Source organism: Lissotriton vulgaris, chromosome 1_1, assembly GCF_964263255.1.
Source record: "Lissotriton vulgaris chromosome 1_1, aLisVul1.2, whole genome shotgun sequence".
Lineage (NCBI taxonomy): Eukaryota > Metazoa > Chordata > Amphibia > Caudata > Salamandridae > Lissotriton > Lissotriton vulgaris.
In genome coordinates, this window is record NC_141685.1 from 1183483077 (window position 1) to 1183504287 (window position 21211).

A 21211-nucleotide genomic window follows, 5' to 3' on the forward strand; every position below is an offset into this window, starting at 1 on the left:
TGTAGTTCTGCCTGTGTGGGAAAGATTCAGGATTTATAAACTCTGGTGTAGTGGGACGCAAATTTACAGTGGATGTCAAACTGCTTGGTGAGTACCTGTCCTGTGGCGGACGGCAGTCGCAGTATAGGTGTTTGTGCATGCTCCTGCCTGATCATTCTTGCTAGCAATCTGCCCACCCTGTCTGCTGCCGCATGGGTGCGCGCTGCATGTGCCTCATAGTTTAAGCTGCGCAACTTTTCTCGTATTTCCGTATGTTTTTCCTTCTGTGCATCTACAGCTCATCGGGCGTCACTGCATCGTGCTAGGTCTGCTTCCAGCTTGGTCAGGGAATCTTCTATAGCTTTTACCTCGCGATTTAGCGGTCTTCTAACACTCCAGTGTAGTCCCAGACATTGCCCCCCAACTACTGCCTTGCCTACATTCCATAGTACTCCCACATCAGCGACTGAGCCCATGTTCTTTTCAAAGTATGTATCTACTGCTGCACTTACTGCTTCTCTATATTAGGGATCCTCTAACGCAAGAGGTTGCAGCCTCCACAATTGAGTGGTGCGCCCTGTATAGTCTCCCTGGAATTGTAAAATGTGTGAGCTGTGGTCAGAGAGAGTTCTGCCGAGATAGTAGCTCTGCAACATTTCGCCAGAATCGGTGAGCTTACCATAAATCGGTCAATGCGAACATGTAAGCAATGTGGGTGAGAGTAGTGGGAATAGAAGCGTGTTTGTGAGTGTAGAGATCTCCATGCGTCTGCCAATCCCCCATGACGTAGTCACTCCCTCAAGTTTTGGGCGTTGGATGTTGCTGATGTTTGCGTCAGTAGGGGGAAGGATCTGTCCAGACAGGTGTCTAGTACCGCGTTAAAATCACCACCTAACAACCATGGCACGTCGCACCAGCATGATCGTAATTCTGTTCTCCATTAAGATGGCCTCTCACTAGAACAAAGCGGCCATGTTTGTCTATTTCAGTCTCCTCTGGGGTAAATAGTGTTCCTGGTCTCACCCAGATGAGGGCTCCCCTGGCATAGGACGAGTAGCCTGTGGCTAGTATTTGGTCCTTCCATCTCTGATGTAGCATATGGATTCATGGTTGTGCTATATGTGTCTCCTGTAACGGCGCTACATTTGCTGCGTGTCTCTTGAGGTATGCATATATTTCGTATGTGCGGGCCAGTGTGTGCAGCCCTCTAACATTCCAGATGACTTTGTTGGTGGGTGGCATGTGTCACGACACTAGCTAATGAGGGCCATAGGTGGTGTGGTGCTGCAGAGGTCTGGCGGGGATGGTTCAACCATATTATGTTCTTGGGGTGCTGTACAGGCATTCTTAGCAACATGTTCTCTCTGAGAGACTTTGAGAGGCGGTCACCCTGTGTAACTCAACTGGGAAAGAGCAGAGAGAGAACTGGTGTCTGCCCAAACTAAAAACAATGCCATACGGCAGTAAGCGATTTCGTGTGTCGCATAGGTTGAACTCAGGGGGGCGTGATAAGACTTGTGCCAGGTGGGTCTGGATGTTAGGCCTGTGTTGTGTGTGTCTTTGTGCGCGCTGCTTTGGCATATAATTGTTGCGGGTCTCACTACCCAGCGAGATGGGGAGAAATGAAATTGACTCTGCCTGAGCGGTCCCAGTTTAGCAAATACAGCACCCCCTATTGAACCAGCGCATGTAATGGGGAGCGTCTCACGTGTTTATGTTTGAGTGTATCCTTGCATGCTCTTAATGGGCTTCAGGAGATTACATTAGTTTATCTGCAGTCTAGGTCGTTACATCTGGGAGCCTCTGCGAGTCGTCAGTGGCTGGCCACATGGCTAGAGAATTGTCTGTGCTCAGGGATCGCTCTGGGTACAAGTCCGTATCTTTGCTTGCCTGCCTCCTCCTCATGGCCACCACCGTTTGCAAAGCGTCCTTTTGTTCTTGTTCCCTCAGTATTTGCTCCAATTGAGGTGCCGCCTTTAGCGAACTCGGAGTTGCCTCAGCACGTGTCTTATTTCTCCTTCTACGACTCTCGCGGTTCTTAGGATTTGTTTCCTTTCCAGTACGACTTTGGCTTGGTACAGTGTGCTATTCCATGCTTTCAAGCCATTCCCATGCTTCCTCTGCTTCACTGAAAAAATGAGTTGATCCATCCATGACCACGCGGAGGTGAGCCGAGAATACGAGGGAGTATTTTATGCTTAAGTAGCGCATCCGCCTCTTAACTGTTAGAAATGCATTACGTTGTATTTGCACACCAAGGGCGAAATACGGGAAAAAGAGGACCTGAGAGTTATACACTTTGACCGCGTCTATCTTCCTCACCTCACTGAGTATCTCATCTCTGTCTTTGAAATTTAACAGGCGGAGCAAGAAGGATCAGGGCAATAAATCACATAAAGAAGAGAGTAGATCCACCCCGTATTTAATCAAGTATAGGCTCAGTTAGAGTCCTAAATCTTCAGCAGTCACCCATTTTAGCGCTCACCAATTAATCAAGGCCATATACACTTTAACCAGAGGCAATTTTATAGAAAAAATATCATTTTTATTATTGATTGATTCATATAGTTTTGTGTATATCACAAGATTACAAACTCATTTTTTTGAAAATTTCATGATACTAAGATAAAAACATATATATGTATATATACACAACCCATCAACTTTCCCGCATTCACACTTCAACAAAATACATCACAGCCATTCATACTCATGCACGACTCATTCAAACATTCAACTCAGATGGAATTTGAGGGAAATTGCTCTGAGAACATCCTGAATATTCCTCTCAGCCATAGGCCGGGGATGGAAGATGATAGGTTCAGGGTGGATGGTTTCAACGCCGACGCGCGTTTCGGTGCCAGGCCCCAAGATGGGCCGCACCTTCGTCAGGGCAGGAAATGGGAAGGAGGGGTTGTACTCAACAGTAAAATAGTTAATGCTGATATCCAGGCACTCTTAAGTTCAGAGACACCTCAGCGTCTCGTCTGCTGTAGAGAAATGAGGACCAATCCTTCTCAATAGATGGCACGTTTTAAACGCCTTCCTAAGTTCCTAGATAAAAGTTTAGGGTGGGCGGGAGGTGCGGTATATAGGGTCGCCCACCGGTTGCCGGATGAGAAACGAACAGGAACCTTTACCGGGCTGTCTGAATTGTGACGGCGCCTCAGGGTGAAATCGCTGCTAGAGTTGTGCCTCTAAGAAGAATGCGGATGCGGAGCACGAGATACCCCCTGCCTGAGCACCTTATGATATAGAGGATTAAAAATTATGGTACCACCCAAACTACAAATTGCCATCTAGAAGACAGAAGGCGACCATCGAGCCAAACCTGTTTATATACTGCACCTCCCGCCCACCCTAAACTTTTATCTAGGAACTTAGGAAGGCGTTTAAAACGTGCCATCTATTGAGAAGGATTGGTCCTCATTTCTCTACAGCAGACGAGACGCTGAGGTGTCTCTGAACTTAAGAGTGCCTGGATATCAGAATTAACTATTTTACTGTTGAGTACAACCCCTCCTTCCCATTTCCTGCCCTGACGAAGGTGCGGCCCTTCTTGGGGCCTGGCACCGAAACGCGCGTCGGCGTTGAAACCATCCACCCTGAACCTATCATCTTCCATCCCCGGCCTATGGCTGAGAGGAGTATTCAGGATGTTCTCAGAGCAATTTCCCTCAAATTCCATCTGAGTTGAATGTTTGAATGAGTCGTGCATGAGTATGAATGGCTGTGATGTATTTTGTTGAAGTGTGAATGCGGGAAAGTTGATGTGTTGTGTATATATACATATATATGTTTTTATCTTAGTATCATGAAATTTTCAAAAAAATGAGTTTGTAATCTTGTGATATACACAAAACTATATGAATCAATCAATAATAAAAATGATATTTTTTCTATAAAATTGCCTCTGGTTAAAGTGTATATGGCCTTGATTAATTGGTGAGCGCTAAAATGGGTGACTGCTGAAGATTTAGGACTCTAACTGAGCCTATACTTGATTAAATACGGGGTGGATCTACTCTCTTCTTTATGTGATTTATTGCTCTTTCCCCCGCAGATCTGCCTCACATCCTACCCCGGGGGGCCCCTCACTTTGTGATGTACAAGAAGGATCAGGGGCCTGCGCCCGGTAATGGGCGACCCGTTGGCACCGTGTGTGCTCTTTCTAAGATGAAGAAGGGGAATAGGGAGTCTGTTGTCATCAGGGACTTCAGCCAGGTCTCCATATAAACAAGCCACTGCGTCTCTTACCTTCTGTGCCTTCCGGTAATCCCACTAGGTGGATGTTGTTTCAGTGGGAGCGGCCTTCCGTGTTATCCACCCTGCGCTCCAGTGAATTCAACCATGCCGAAAGTGCTCACATTTCAGTGGATATCACCTTGGTGACAAGCTTCCTCTATTTCTGTCGCCAGGTCAGTGATTTTTCCTGCTAGCTTCCTGTGGTCTGCATGCAGAAGCGTAAAATCTGTTGCGATTTTATCAATGTGACCTTCCTGGAACGTACAGGTTTTTGCTAGTGTTACTACGATCTGTGCCACCGCTTAAAGTACTGAATCTATTTTAGATTCCAGTGTAAGATTGCAATGTCTCTAGTTCCTCAAGTGTCTGGCCAGGGTGCCTCGGGCTGGGGCTGGCTGTGTGGCTGTTGCACCCGTACCTGTCCGTTGTCTGCCCAATTTGGGAGACTGGTAATAAGCAGTCCACACATAGGCTGATAGGGCTGCAGCGCCTGAAGGAGGCGCAGTGTCCTCTGCTCAGTAAATCTGCCTGCGGCCTATGCTTGATATCTGTGTGCGGCCTGAATTTGCACGGTGTGTTGGCAGGTCTACGGTATAGGTGAGTGTTCCCTGATTAGGACAGGCTTGCTGTGCATTTGTCGTAGTTCCCAGTTATGTTGCCGCCTGTTGCTGCTTGTTCCCTGTGAGAAGTTGGCCTGATATATGATGTTTCCAATTCTGGAACCACATTGTATCAGTCCAAACAATCCCTTATGGTGTCTGGTTGTAAGTCAACCTTATAGACAAGCTATCTTAATGGTAGCATAGACTAAGCAGCCTTAAAGGCTAAACTCAAGAGGTCGTGTTAAGCGAGCTGTTTTACCAATCACAATCCTGTAATATCAAATGAAAGGACACCACACAAGTATATATTATAAAAATATATGTGTTTATTATTAAAAATAATCCCCAGTACTCTTTATGATTAAAGGGGCACAAGCGTTAAATCAAAAGCACAGTATAACATACAAAGTTGCACAATTATGGATGAGGGCGGGTGGCCACTCAAACCATATATTAAGAAAATGGTATAAGAGATACCAATCGAACAATGGTTAGGCCTAGGGCCTAGGGAATCGCTGGGAGCAGTCGGGACAAGCAATGCTGAAGTCGGGAAAAGCCCGCGGGATTCGGGTGCAGCGCTTAAAGCACACGCATGCACCAATGTTAAGTCAATGGTGTGTAAAAGTTACACAAATAGAGTTTATTTATTTATTTAACGATTTATAGAGCGCCTGGTGACCCGTAGGCATCCCCGCGCTGTAAGAACTTGAGTTAGCCGAAAGGGAAGGGAAAAAAAGTTTATTTGGGGAACAGCAGAGTTTTAAGTTGTTTGCGGAAGCGTAAGTATACAGGTTCCAACCGTAGGCAACGGGGGAGCAAGTTCCAGCAAGAAGATGCTTTTACTGAGAAGCGGCGGCCTCCGGTACGTACCCTCCTGAACTTGGGGACGTTAGCTAGTCGCTCATTGTCCGAGCGTAGGGATCTCGAGGCTTTATAAAGAGTGACCATATCTCTCGGAATGGAAGGACCTTGTCCATTGAGGAGTTTGTGCGCGATGCACATTGCCTTGAACTTTATCCTTTCTCGCACTGGCAACCAGTGGAGAGCCTTGAGCGCTGGTCTGGCTGAGGCTCTAGAGGGGAGATTCATTAGCATCCGGGCAGCCGCATTTTGAGTTTGTTGTAGCTTGCCCAGGGTGGATTCGGGGGCTCCTAAGTAGACAGAGTTGCTATAGTCTAATCGGACAAGGATAAGTCCTTGCACCAGGAGTTTCCTGGAATGGGGAGGGAGCATCAGCAGGATCTTACGTACTGAACGCATCAGTCCAAAGCAAGTTCCCGCTGTTTTAGTTGCCTGAGTTTTCATAGACAAATCAGGTTCGAGCCAAACCCCTAGACTCTTGATTTCCTTCTTGGGGACGGGCACCTCACCCATAACATTGGGCCAAACTGATGATGGAATTGCTGACCATTTCTTGCCCATCAGCATAACTTCTGTTTTGGACCCGTTGAGTTTGAGTGAGGACTCTCACATCCAGAGATGGATTTCCTGGAGGCAGTGTAAGAGATTGTCTGGGCGTTGGTCAAGATGTGAGAGCGAGACGACCAGTTGCGTGTCGTCCGCGTAGCTCACAATCTTGATGCCAAAGGGGGCCACTACGTCCTCAAGAGGGGCCATATAGGCGTTAAAAAGAGTCGGACTAAGTGAGGAACCCTGGGGTACCCCACTAGTCAAAGGCATAGAATCAGACCGGGAGTTGCCATCCCAGACCTTGAATGAGCGGCCCGATAGAAAGGACTCTAACCATGCCAGTGCTGTGTCCCCAAGTCCCACCCTGGCCAACTGGTGAAGCAGGACACGGTGATTCACTGTGTCAAAGGCTGCGCTAAGGTCCAGGAGGATCACTGCCACTGACCCCCCTGAATCCAAGATGCACCTTGCCTCCTCGATGACGGCGAGGAGGGCGGTATCCGTGCCTTGGCCAGGACGAAACCCAGTTTGGGAGCGACGCAGCAGGTTATTGGATTCCAGGAACTGGGAGAGCTGGACGTTGACCAGTTTTTCAGCAATTTTGCTGATGCCCGAAAGGAGTGAGATCGGTCTATAGTTGGCCAAATCAGTGGGGTCCAGTTGTGGTTTTTAAGAAGGGCTTTGACTACCGCCCCCTTCCAGCTGGGAGGGACGGAGCCTTGGGACAACGAGGTATTGATTAGCTCCAGAATGGGGGGCACTATCACATGGGCGACTTCTTTTAGAAACCTCATAGGAGCAGGATCACACGGAGAGCCACTTTTCATTTTGGCCAGAGTCTTTCCAACCTCATCCGCAGAGACCGCCCTAAAAGCGGTTAGCTGAGGGCGGGGGGCGCCTCCTGGACAAGCATCAGGTGCAGCCTTGTCCCAGTGAGATGGCTGGCCGGGTAGCTGAGGAAGTGAGGCTAGGATGTGGGAGACTTTGGAGACGAAGAATTTTGCGAGTTCATTGCTCCTGTCCGGTGGGGTCCTGATTAGTAAAGGGGGTTGTGGTATTTTTAGAAGTTCTTTGGCAATAAGATAGGATTCTCTTGCGGAGTTAGTGGAGTTTTTAATCCTGTCATCATAATAGGAGGTTTTAGTAAGTTTCAGAGCAGATTTATATGCTCGTACCGTCCTCCGGTAGGAATCCTTACTAGAGTGTAGCCAGTCCTTCCTCCACAATCGCTCCGAGTTTAAGGACACTTCCGCTGAACCTAGAAGGACAGAACTTTAGACACAGGCCCTAGAGGTGTGTACCAGTGTGGGAACACTGGCGTTGCAATGTTACCTCACCCACAGGAAGCGGGTGCATAGGGTCGAAGTGGCGTCGGGTTTCGTCATGCAGGTTCTTGGTGCTTGGAGCTGAAAATGCTGCAGGCGATGTGAAGAAGTGTCCGGTGTGATCCAAGGGTGGATCAGAGTAGAAAAGTACCTGAAAGCAGAGGGGACAGAGTCTGGGTCACTCAGCAGTGACCAGGGTGGAACCAGGACGGAACCAGGCAATGTCGGGCGCAATCAGGTGGTCGTCGAGGAGCTTCTCTCTGCTGCCACGTGGGCTCTGGGGTATCTGCGACGTCCAGGAGCGGGTCACGAGCTGTCCCACGCAGGCTCTCACCGTCGGCGCTGTCGGCTTCAAGATCGGAGTCAACAACACTTGGCAAGAGCAATCCACGCAGGACTGGAAGATTGCTTCTCACTCTGACCAGGAGTGTCAGAGCGGGGGCTCCTTTTCAGGGGAGCTGGTGCAAGTCTGGATATGGGTGTCACATAAATTGTGCATGATGTCCAGATTTGAACATATGTGAAACCAATGTTGATTACAACCTTGCATAGAAGGAATTAACCCTTCTCCTCCATGTTTATATGTTTGTGGTATTGTCCTTGTCCCTTCTTTCCCACAGGTTCCCTTTTAACACACCCCTACCAGATTGAGTAGGGCGGTGTTGATGGAATGTTTTCCGTCCTTTGACACTGTATAAAACATTTTTTTCACACTTAGAGCCTCACGGGAGGGTGCACCTTAGAGCGTGCACACCTCCGGAGGACTTTTGGTTTAGGTCCTGAAGAAAGCTGAGCTACATGCAACTTAAACAGCTGAAACATGTCGACCAAATTTTATTTCTGACTTAGGATTCCGGTTCCTTAATTAAGAACCTGGGGAGTCCGCTCACCTTGTTTTCAACCAATGCGGGTTGGCCATTATTAAAAAAATTTCTAAAGGCACAACTTTTGCATTTTTTAATTGTTAAATACACTTTTGTACTATCACGTTTAGTCACTTCCTAATTTGGGCACTGTTGCACCCACCACATCCTGCTCCGCTGTAATCAGGCGTCTTAGCACGCTGGGAAGGCATTCGGTCACCCCAGCGGGGACCCGATGATGAAGCATGTCACCAACTAGTGGTGAGTGAGGGTCCTTCTAAGAATTAAGGTTCTCTCCCTCCACCCACTACAGGGTGACCAGCAAACGCCCTGATTTTCTTCTAGTTGAAGACAGTCGTCCGGGCCCTCTTAGGGACTTTGAGACTGCCCCACTATATTTACTGCTCGCGTGTGAGCATTGATCACGCGTGCAGTACACAGTGAAGCGTTATTTCTTGAACCTATCACGAGTGTCACTTTTCTTTTACACCTTAGTCACTCCTTCGTTGTTTACAGCAAGTCTGGAGCAACCAGAATCGCAAGTCGGTTTTAGGTTTTCGCCGGCACAGGGGCCACAAGCCAGCTGGCAAGCGATCGGGCTAACGCGTCGAGCCAAAGAAAGCAGAAGGGCCCCACGCAGCACGGTATACACCCGTTACAACGCATCTTTTACTCCGCACTACCATTACAACGCGACTTTTACTCCGCATACCATTACAACGCATTGCGCTGGGGGGCGCTCTAGGATAGGGGATAAGTATAATTTACTATCCAACACCTTCCCTAGGGTCCACGGGGACTGGAGTTAGAATAGTAAATTATACTTACCACTATCCAGCACCCCAAAGCGCTATGCGTTGTAATGGTATGCGTTGTAAAAGTCGCGTTGTAACGGTATGCGGAGTAAAAGTATGCGGAGTAACATGGTACATCCCGCAGCACTCGTCGAGTGTGGAGGGGTGAGCTTCGGTGCAAGAGTGGCTCAGGGTTGGGGCTTCTCAAACCCCGGTGTACAGCTTCAAGGGTCACTCGTGGGCTGCACGGTCAGCGTCTCGTGGTCTTTTCACGATGGCGTGCCCCACGCTTCCGGTCGCCTCCACGGGTCTCAGCTCTGCAGGGACTGTGGATCGGGCTGTAAGAAGGCAGGCAAGCTTGATCTCGTCGATCTCTGTTGCTCGAGTTCTGGCGGGAACTGCAACAAAGCAGACGTTGAGGTGCTGGATGGTGCATGTTTGCACAGGGTGGTCACTCCTTGACCACAAGGGAGATTCTTTAGTCTTCTACGTCGAGTAGGATGTCGAAGGGTCCAGAGTTTTGTTTCTTATATTTCATCAGGATAATCTGAGTGCGTTGGCACTGCTCCCATTCTTATACCAATCTAGGGGGCTGGATTACCTGCTAGGTCCCCTCCTATGGGTGGGACCCAGGAAGGGGGTGCATACACCCCTTTCCTTTGATCCAGAACGCGCTGGGACTGGGGCTCGTCTGCCCCAGAACCGGTTTGGCCGGATTATGCAAGGGGAAGCCTTGTGCTCCCCAGGCAGTGTCTTGTTTCTTTCAAACCTCCCTGCTACAATCCACTATCTCCTGTTTGGGCTGGTGTGACACCTCCCTGTGACAGGAAAGCCTTTGTCCAGGCCTCCTGTGCTGAGTTTCGGTCGGCAGCAGGAGGTCAGACTTGTGTCTGTGGCAGAAGCATCCATTTTGTGGACCTGAGGCTCTTTTAAAATCAACCACGTTTTAGCAAAGTAACATGTCGTCTCCCTCTAGAGGGGTGGAATGCTACCCCCGTCGCCAGGACTGGCGAGGGGGTAGTATTCCAAATCGTATGACACCTTACACAACATGTTTTGATAAAGCCAAACCAAAGTTGACATATAACTGCGAGGATTATAATGCACTTAATAGTATATGGTATGTAATTATCCCGGAACAGCTTAGGGAATTGGTCCCGACAGCTGCAGACAGGCTCAGCTCATGCTAGAGCACCATCTCACATAAAACCAAGCACTCTGCCTCCAGGATTGTCAAGGCCTGCCATAGGAGTGACTGATAGGTATATATGTGTCCAGATAGGTTTAGATATAGGCATACTATATCTAAGCAAGGGGTGATTACACCACCTTGCCCCAGCTGAGGGATCAGCCAGTTGTGTCAATTTTAGATAGCCAGCCAGGGGTGGCAAAAGATATGCTGCAGCCCCTGGTAGGCCTTGGATGCACCTATGCCCTGGGCACCTATAGTGCTCTGTACAGGGGCTGATAAGGTGACCCAAGCCAATCTAGTTATGCACCTAGGGTACATGGAATCCATTTTACAGAGAGAGCAGATAGCCTGGGGCCCTGATTAGCAGGGAACCAGGCCAACTAAGTCGAAAACCAGCTAAACACAAGGCAAAAAATCTGGGGTAACCATAGTCAGGTAGCCACCTTCCTACATTCCCCTTCACAACAAGATGTCCCATTAGCAGGGAGTCATCTCGCCACCAGGTGACCCACGACACCGCTGTTACCCCAGGCTGCTTTATACATGGGCTTTTGGTGAGCACACAGTGGGATTTGCTCAGTCAGGTGCTGGCCAGTCTAATGAGCATCTGGGTCTCAGTGGGGTCCCTAGTTCCATTACTGCATTGCGAGCTGGCTAGCGCAGGGTGGCCTCGGTACCTTATTGTTGCTATTTATGCTTGTGGAAGGCTCTCAGATCTGGTGGTATCGAAGTCGACTCAGTTCAGATCAGGGTCTCACGCTGCTGCCGTTGTGAGTTAGTCGCCTCAGGGTGCAGCCAGCCACTGCTGGTAAGGGCCAGTTGCCAGGCGTGTTGTCGTTTCTCCTACTCCGGAGCACCCCTCCCGGCACCACTGTGGATCGCCTCCCGCCGATGCGAGGCTCAGCTCATTTCTTAGGGTCCGCTTGGAGTATCAGGATCGCGAGGCCATGCCCGTCCCCTCCGATCTGCGTCAGCGGGGTAATATTATGTACAGCCGCCGCGGCCGCTGATCATGCAACTTTGCTGTGTTCAGCTCCTTCACACTCGATGCCCCGCAACTCCTCAGGCACTTTTTGGAGCTGAGCAGTATCAAGTCACAGTGAGTCTCCCTTCTCAGCACAGCTCTCGTTCAGGTTGCCTCTTCCACTCGCAAAGCCTTACCACAATTTGGGCTCTCTGGGAGTCTCAAATTTCACTCCACCTTTGCTGACCAGTGTGTGAACTTTGTCTGCCAGCTCCTGCGCTTCAATGGCTGCAGCAGGCGCAGGATAATCGTCAGATTAGTGGGCCATAGGTTGGAGCCTCTCTAGAGTGTGTCCGCCATCATGGCTGGTTAGCCACACCCCCCTCACTTCTTGCCTCTTTCACAAGTCTAGGACATTTCGGTATTTCCTCCTCTTTTTAAGGGAGAAAGAATTTCTTTTTTGAACTAGGATGGGACTGGCTGGCCCACGTCCTAGAGGGTAATACATATAAATATTTTTTTTTTTGTTATTACCTCTATATATATATATTGTTCTGGTACAGTTTTTTTTATAAAGGATCTAAATTCACCGAAATACACAATACAACTGGGACTATAATACCCTTTAAAATCAACCTTTCGGATCCAACTAAGACTAACTTGTGAAATCGGTCCAACTAACACAACTTATACACTAAAGCAAGTGTTCGGCGATTTTTCCCTTAAATATCGGAACTTCACGGGACTTTACTGATCGGCGGTGGAGCTCCTTCTTACATCAGGACCCCCGACCGTGTTAGTGTATCAGCTTTTCCATTGGTGGTCTTGGTGGAATCCCAAATGATGAAGGGCGGTTCCGTGTGGTGACTGATGGGCATCCCTCCCTGATCATCAAGGGGATGACCTTTGTAATTTCGATACACATAGTTTGGAGTAGCTAGAGGACACCCTGTTAGGATTCATTGTGTGTCAGACCCTCCAATATATTTTTGTTGTAATATGTATGTAGGGAACATGTTGGAGCGCAGTCTTTAAAATTCCCCTTGGTCCCAACTACCTGTTTATTGCTTGCGACTTCCCAGTAACCACATATCTAACAGATGATATTAAATTGTTGACTCTATGTGTAGAATTGGTCTAGGGAATCCAAAGCAACATTTTGAGTAATATTTAGATTTGATTCTATATTTTCTTAAGCAGTATTTCCCACACTGATGTGATTGACAGCATATAACTTTCTCACATAGTTATTGTTTTGATCTTTTGTTTGGGATGTCACAAGTTACATAAAGTAGAATAAAACTTAAAACAGAGTCATCTGAGTCATACACAACCTTAGATACATCTTTGCATTGCAAAGTGAAGCCTCGAGTCACAAACGAATTGATGCACAGCTCCACAGCTATTTTACAGCCCGGTGCTTTGTACATCAGCCCCATTGGATAACAGTAAACATCGGACAGGATAGCATTCTTTCGAAAGCCATGCAGGAGACTTTCCATTCTAAAAAGAATAATGTGGTAGCCTTGCCTAACAATTTTCTCCTGGGAAAAAATCTTGAAATGTAGGTGTGGCACAGTAATTTGTGATGTAGTGCACTCTTCTTTCCTGACAGCATGTTTCAAGTTCACTTTTTGTGTATTGTCACTACTGAAGGTATTGTCCATTACATTAGATCTGTTTTAATTTCTCAACAGGTCCTCTCATTGCCACCTCTATCTTTGCATTAAGAGCTGAAGAAAAAGAACCACCATTGGGGAGTCATGATTATTTGACACGGCACAGCGCTCATCATTTCTCAAGTGAGTGACAACTTGGTGTTCATGGGTATTGAGGCTCGGTCAGCAATGGCTTTCTCTTGAGTAACAAACAGTCATTCTTAATTCCACCATTTCCTCCTCACTCTTCCACCCTCTTTACTCACCACAACAGGCATATCCTCGTCCTGGAACTCAATAAGACACCGGATCCTACGACCATGGAGGCAATTAATAACCATCACTGCGTTTTCCCGCCACTAATTCAATTAGGAGTACTATTTAAAACCTTCCCTCTCCCAGTTTAGTTATCGTCGGGAAGGAGAGGCGGACACAGTTAGGTGTTACGGCGGAAGGCGCACCTTGATGCAGTAAGGGTGTGCATGGGAAGTGTGGTGTAAATGCAGTTACGCTTGCTACAACAAGCAGACCTTCTTCATATATATTTGATGTATATGTTTACCATGGCTACTTTTGTTATTTGTTTTCTAACCCTACAGAGTCTGACTAAAGGGGCCTTCCCTCCATTCCTTCTCCATGTAGCACGTAGGTTGAGGCTCTTGGGTAAGGTATGAGAGAGTACATCTCTCATTTTTATCGTGTGTGCACAGATGATTGTCACTTGTCACACACAAATAGCCACGCACAGTAATTCTTGTGATTGTGGTCCTGAATGATGTTAAGTGACCGAGCCTACTGTTTATGGTTCTCTTGTATTTATTCCTTTTTATTACAGGCTGATTGTGAGCCTCTGAAGTGGAGACTGACAAAGGTCACCCCACCCAGTGGAACCTTCTCACCACGAAATTGGTAAGAACGGAGCTTGCTTGATACAGGTCCTGACGAATGCCATGCCAAGGGACACCAGGCAGAAACATGTTGACCCTATTCACTACGGTGAGGGGACAAAACATTTCCCCATGTCACCGTCCACCTTTTTAATACCACACAGGCGCCTACCTTATTAAACTTAATTTGACGACTGTAATGGTTTTTAAACTTCACTCACTCCTCACGGGCCCCCACTTAGTTTACAAGTGCTTCCCTGTCGTCAGGTGTATCCCGCCCTCTATCAAACCGAGTTTTTATAGGGCGAGGACTGCCGATGATGAAGCATGACACCAGGTGGTGTGTGAGGCCAGTCCTTTACTTTTTGTGAGATGTCCATACTCACAACTTTTTTCTGAGCACCTTCGGTCACTTTCCTGGGAGCGGCCTCATTTGTGTTGAACATTTTGTGCTGGAGGCTGGCCTGCTCCTAGTGCCCTGTGCCTCTGGGTCTCTCCTCTGGTTATCCGCTGGGGTTAGTGTGGTTTATATTGACACATCAACTGCCTGTAGCTTATCGCCACCCACCCCGCCCACAAGGCTTGTCCATGCTGGTGTCCTAAAATACAGATATAGCAACCATGTATTACATATAGGAGCAGGGTGGTACACACTTCAGCGCAAAATATTTGGTTCCGGGAAATCTACTACGAAACGCATCTTGTAGCAGAATATCTAATGAAGGTGGGGTAGGAAAGTGCCCTGTTTGTATCGTCACGTCCACACCTTTTTGACCCACTGCATAAGGTTATGTCTCTGAAAGTTCACTGCAGTACACCGGCCAGGTACCTACTGTCTCCCTAAAACACAATGCAAACAAATTGGTACTCCCAATTGGCAAGGCCTTTAACCTCCTAATCAGTCCTTAGTAAATGGTACCAAGGGTACCCAGGTCATGGGAATTAACGGGGTCACCAGGGTCTGAAGCACTGTTTGTAGCCCAAGTAAACAGATGTCAGACTGCAGGAACAGTGCAAACTGCTCCAACTCAACTTTCCCCTCAACATGAGTGGCAAGGTAAAAGCACTATCTTTAATATATGTCAGTCACCCATAAGGCAGGCTTTCTGAACCCAAAAGGCAAGGTGCATTATATTAAAGGTATAGATACATAAGTGCAAATTTATATGTCCCAATAGTTTCCTCTTTCCATTAAGGATTACTATCAGTGGTCCATAGGATAATATGGACTGGCACCCGGGCACCCCCAATGTTGCCAGCTTTATTATGCTAATTATGCTAATGCCGAATATGGTCATCTTTTGTATCAAACTACATTCCCTCTCACCCCTGACATGATTCTGATGTCAGGGTTAATGTGGCATGCACCCATTGGCTACCTTAGATTTTGCCCCAGCCTTTGCTGTGCCCTGTCTGACAGCCTGCAGCTGAAACCTTCAAGATGGGACTCTGACTCCTGTGAGTGTTCATACTGCTTGGCAGGAGGTCAGAAACAAAGGGTTGACTGGGAAGGATGTAGCACCCCCCGCAGTGACAGGATGGCTAGTGAATAGGCACATCAACATAGTGAACTTCAAAGCATGCACCGTCTTTGATATGCACTCAGGCTGACCTCCTAAGGCGGATGCCACCCCCCTGCCCTCAGGCCCATTTGCCCCAGGCAGACAAGAAAATTAGTGTGAAGGCGTACACCCCCTTAGAAGGCTAGCCCCACCCCCTAAGGTGGGCTACCTGGTCTGTACAGCAGAGGAAGGTTTATGCCATTTTTGGAAGTGGCAGAATAAAGGGTTCTGGGTAAAAAAGGTGCCCTTCCCCGATATGGGCACATAAGCGGTGGAGTAGCCGCTGGGGCTAGCGGCCCATTGGCCACTTGGCACTCACACCCCATACACCCCAAAAGCTAGGATTTAAGGGGCACCTCTGCCACCAGAAACTTAAATGAGTGAAGACTTGTAACCAAGGACAAAGAAGAGATCCAAGTCTGCAACTTCAGGACCTGCACAAAGTAAAGGCGCGATAACCTGTGGCAAGCACCCTGCAACTGCATGACTGCGACATGTCCTGGACCAAGGACCGTCTCCCCCAGACAGAGGAACCCCTTTGAGTGCCAAAGGCAACTCCAGACTGCCTTGAATTAGTGCCACTAGTCCCCTGCAGCCTACAGGTGAAAATATACTCCCGGAACCAAGACTCTGGCCATCGTCACCTCCGTAGGATTGCCCAAAAGTAGATCGTCCAGTGCACTTTGGAAAACATAGTCCTGACCTCCAACAAGTTTGAGGCTGCTACCTTTTTCCTCCGGACGTCGAAGTATCATCTACCAGACTTTACCGCCTCCAAGGTTTGTTGGTGACCAGTCCGGTTACCACCATGTTTAATCTACGCTGCAACAAGAGGGAATCTGTAGCACCTTCAACTAAACTTTTGCATTAGTTTCCTCCCCAGCACCGTCTCGGCGTTAAACCCAGCTCTCCAACTTCTCTTGCTTCAGCACCAAGGAAAGCAAGGACAACTCTGCACACAGGCCTCTAGGGAAAAGTAAAATTTTACTGAGTTATGGCTTGGTCCTGGGACCCGAATCACCTAATTCCCCCGTGGGTGTCATGTAATTCGAACTGCAAATGACCGATTGTCACTAGTGGTTTTTCCCATCGACTGCAATGGTAAACTTGTACTGTAGTGAATTGCTCTGATTTATTATTTTTTCTAAACTCCATAACTCTGGTTCTATGTATCTGAAAACACAATCGAAATAAAGCTTTGTTTTGTTGTTGACACATTGAACTAACCTGTGACCATGGAGTGGAGAAACTCTGAAACGCGGTGGGTATTGTTTGTTGCCCAGTATATCTGATTGTACTTGTTTTAGTGCCTAAATTAATATATAAATATGCTTTATCTTTATAAATTGTTGTCATATTTCCTTTGAGCCATGTCAATTATTTATCGTCCATGTTGGTACTCTGATATGCTTAACACATGTTCCTCTAGTAATGCCTGACTGCTGTTTGCCACACTACCAGGACTGAGCTTAGGATTTATTACTGTGAATCCAAGGATCAACTTTGGGATATTGTGAGAGCATTGCATAGTAAAGCCTAACCAGCATCACTACATAATACTCCACTCCTGTGATTCTAGGCAAATCACTTAATCTCCCCGTGCCTAACACAAATGAATGTGTGTTCTCATGTAGCGTAACTGGTGCCTTCTAAAGCACTCTAATACCCGATTCGGGTCAAGTTTGCGATATATAAAACTCTGTAAAAAAATTGAAAAAAAGAAGTCCATGCCCAAAGTCCATGGGCAGGGCCCTATTTATGTATTTAAAGTTTGTATGCAGAGCCTTATCAGCATGACAGGAATTGAAGCGTGGTAAACAGAGCCAAATATAACTCACATGAGCTCAAAAATAAGGGGGGTAAGGAAGGGAGGGGAGAAAGGGAGGGGGAAATGGCAACAAAAGCAGAAGACAGGTGGAAAACGGAGAGAACTGTCAATAAAGAAAAAAGTGAACAAAGAGAACATGGCTGGAAGCAGAGATGCCAGATTTCTTCCTACATGCGGCGAGGATGACAATTGCTACTAGTAGACCGCTGCGGTGCGTAGCTTCTATCTGCTGAGGTTAGACTTGAATAAGTAATTCTTTAAGCCCTTATTGAATATTAAGATTTAATGGGCGTGTCCGGTGTAGGGGCGAATAATTCCAGAAACTCCCCTCGCACCAGAGAAGCAAAGATTTTAATTTTTGAGTTTTCAGTGTTAATGAAATATTTTTTAATGTCTTTTGCCTCCAGAAGGTGTGAGAAGGTTAGAGAGGGAAGTTGATCTATTGAAATGTAATGCTTTGAAGGTATTGCCACTGATTTTCTTTGTTTTTGTTTTGTTTTACTTGGCTTGCACCTCCGGTAGTAGCTTGCAAAGTTCATTTAAAACCAGGGAAATCTTTTCAAATCTTTTTTTCTCAGCGATGAGCTTAGCTGTATATTGAAAGACGACTTTGAGGAGAGCCTGCTAGAGTGGCATTTTCTGTGACTATTCTTTAAATGACCAGAGTGTAAGCTGCAGATCCTAATTGACAGGTAGAAAGAAGATGTTGGATCTTCCTAAACTGGTGGAGATGGAAGTTGGCCGATTGCTGCGTTTTGCTGTAAGAGAGAGGGAGGAGGCCAGTGTCCAACTAAAGGACTAGACCATAGTGTTCTGTCCTGAGTTGTACCCCAACTTAGATGATTCCAAGATGAGATCTATATCAATTTTTGGCATATGATCTGCAGTAGATCAGAAGGACCTTCAATCAGTGCGGTTTTAAGCAGTGAGAGTACATCTTGTCATCTGTTTACCCTTAGAAGGGTGTGTACATTGCGGTATGTTACCAGGTGTATTAAGTGCACAGGTGTCCTAGCGCTGATAAGAAGCAACAAGCATTGGCATAGCCAATAAGTCTTGCCTTTGGGGCCTTATAAGTGTTTAGCCAGAGATATTGGCTTTGCCAATGTATTTAAGATATTTTGAAGAGCATTGTGGCTGTGCAGCATGTGGAGAAGTTATAATAAACATTTTTGTTACTTTATATATTATCAAACAGACAAGTACAACTGATCAACCCTATTTAAAAATAATAAACATAAAAATGTCTTCTAGTTTCTTTGTCCTTGCAATGCTGCCAACTTCTTCCTGCCTTTTCTAAAAAAAAATTGCTAAATCTTTTGCTTGTGGGGGGCATAAACAACGGGAGGAGAAAGCTTGTAAAAAAGTACCTGAATTACGGACACTAAGGGAGAATGAACAGATGCCAGATTCCGAGGGCAGACTGAGGTGAGGGTATCCTGTTATTGAGCAGCGGTGTGCCTAGCTCTGCCTATGGTAGATTGGTTGATTGAAAAACCAGGTTTTTCAGAATTCAAAAAGCGAGTAGGAGACTCTGAGGTAGAGTGGTAGGTTGTTTTTACGCTTTAGGAGAATACCTGTCCTTCTTATCTGGTTCTCTGTGTGTGTGGGATGTGTAAGAGTAGCTGCGGAGTGGTGGGGCCCATACTGTGTGGTGCCAGGAATATAGATGCAATCACTGGCAAAAGTCTGGTACAGTGTATGTTCTTTTCAGCATTTAGGGCATCTATGACATAATACTTATTCTGGCACAATCTGCATAATTATTAGAATGTGGGGGTGCAGTGGAATTATGTGGATAGTAGTTATGTGGTATTGAGCGTGAAGTGTAATTATGTGGATAGGTATTTTGTGTTGTGGAGTGGTATTTAGTGGAGTTTAATTATGTGGTGTGCGGTTGAATTTCGTGGCATGATGTGGAATCTTTGTTTTTTCGATATATGTGTTGTGTTTTGTTCAATTATCTGGTTTGTTGTCGAATTTTGTGGTGCAGAATGAAATGTGTGGAATTGAATTGTCTGGAACTATGTGGCATTGAGTAAAATGATGATTGGAATTATTTGGCATGTTGTGGAGTGTGTTTAAATGGGTTTTTGCTATGTGGGTTTTTTGGGTTGTAGTTTTTTAATTTTAATTGAGTGAAACAAGGGCATGCAACATGAAGACTATGAAATCAGAGCATAGAATTACTAAACTATGTAATGCGGTACAGTTTACTAATGGGGGAGGGGGTGTGGAGGTAAGGAAAGTCCATGTGAAACTAATGTCCAGGAATAACCGACCACCCCATTGCTGGCCTGTCCATCAGTGGGCATATGTGTTTAGGGTCCATTGGGCCAAGGGTCCTTGAGTGAGGGGTGGAGGTGGAGGGGGAGGGGTGCAAGAAGGCATTCCCTGAGGAGAGGAGTGGCGGAGGGTAGGATTGTGGCTCGAGGGGCTGGGTATTGCAGACAGCAGGGCTGGAGGGAGGTATGGGCCACAACAAGAGGGAGGAGAGCTCCCCATTATCAGTTTAAGTAATACACATGTCCACTTCTATGCGGAGGGGCTTCTGACTAAAGGTGGAACAGGCAGGACAAGTGGAAGTGTTGGTTACCTTTGAGGAGGGAGTGTGTCCGGCAGGCCTGTGTGTCCAGGAGGAGGGAGGGAGGGAGAGGATTGGGTAAATGAGACGGAGGGAGGGGGTACTAGAGGTTAGGAGAGGGGCGAGTTGGGAAAGGAAAAGGATGCAGTAGAGGCTAAGGAGGTAGCAGAGGGAATCCAGGGGGCGGATGGAGAGTGGTGGGAAGGGGGAGAAAGAGAAAAAGAAGAAAAAAGGGGGGAAAGGATAGAAAGGGAAGCCATTGGGTCTACGGGGGTGACCAGGGGAGGAAAAAGAAGCAAGACCGGGTGGGAGTGGGGGGCAGGCATAGAGTGATTTCATGTTGGGTGTATTTATCTGGTATTGAGTAGTGTGTCATTATGGTACAGTTCATTTACATTTTGTTTTGTTACAAAAAATGACCGCCTATAGTCTTTCTTTTCACACACTTGTACCCATATAAGATAGTCCTATAATTCAGTTTACTTTTCTTTCTCTGACTGCAAAGTGACAGATTGTAAACACCAATTCTTATGGTAAAAAAATAGTACTTTATCAGAAGGCATAGCCTGACATTTGACCTCTTTCTTGAAGTGCAACGAATGTGAGAATACAGAATACAGAAATTTAAATGATCTTTATGTACTGCTTGGACTTTTGAGACCCACCAGTTTGGTAAACACTGCTCTAGAATCTTAAGAAATACCTGCAGTCTTGCGCACATGGAAATAAAGTATTTTGATCATATTAGATGGACCCCATAAATTCTTATCTTTCTGCTTTGTGTGCATGTGCCAACAAACATACTTTTCTCCATCACCTTTTTGCATGGAAAGCTGAAAAACATCTTCCTGCAATTGGAAATACAATAGGTCTTGCATTTGTTGGAGTTAGAACTAATGTCATTGTAAATGGAAATGTCTTTTACTTATGTGTTATGGAGTGTATGACTGAGGTGTGTAGTGGAATTATATGGGTTGGATTGGATTAGTTATTTGTGAAATTGTGTGGGGTGGCTTTGTGTATTGTAATTATGTGGCATGTGTGAGTGAAATTATGTTGTATTGGTCATAATTTGAAAGCACAGCACAGCTCCTATCTACAAGCACACCCTAGCTGGCTTCCTTATTTTCTCCAAAAAGCATACTAGTCTCTTTCTAATTTAAAGGAATCTTTTCTCACCTTAGCACGATTTTTAAACACATCATGTAAGCAAATTAGTCTCCCAGATTCATGGGAGAAGTAACTTAAAATTGTCTAGCACACATAGGGGCGTATTTACAAGGCACATGCACCAGGGGAAAATGACTTAAATTTGCAA

At 46.5% G+C, this 21211-nt stretch overlaps 1 protein-coding gene across 2 annotated transcripts in view; it reads left to right on the forward strand.

Annotated features, from left to right (window-relative positions):
* Positions 1 to 21211, forward strand: part of LOC147748882 (zinc finger protein 10-like) — a 246428-nt gene that overhangs the window by 99688 nt on the left and 125529 nt on the right. The window contains exon 3 of one of the 2 annotated variants that reach the window (XM_086964431.1): positions 13072 to 13176. In XM_086964431.1, the coding sequence (XP_086820557.1) occupies positions 13072 to 13176 (105 nt within the window). Of the gene's footprint in view, positions 1 to 13071; positions 13202 to 21211 lie in introns of both variants that reach the window. The other variant, XM_086964433.1, reaches the window with a different exon arrangement.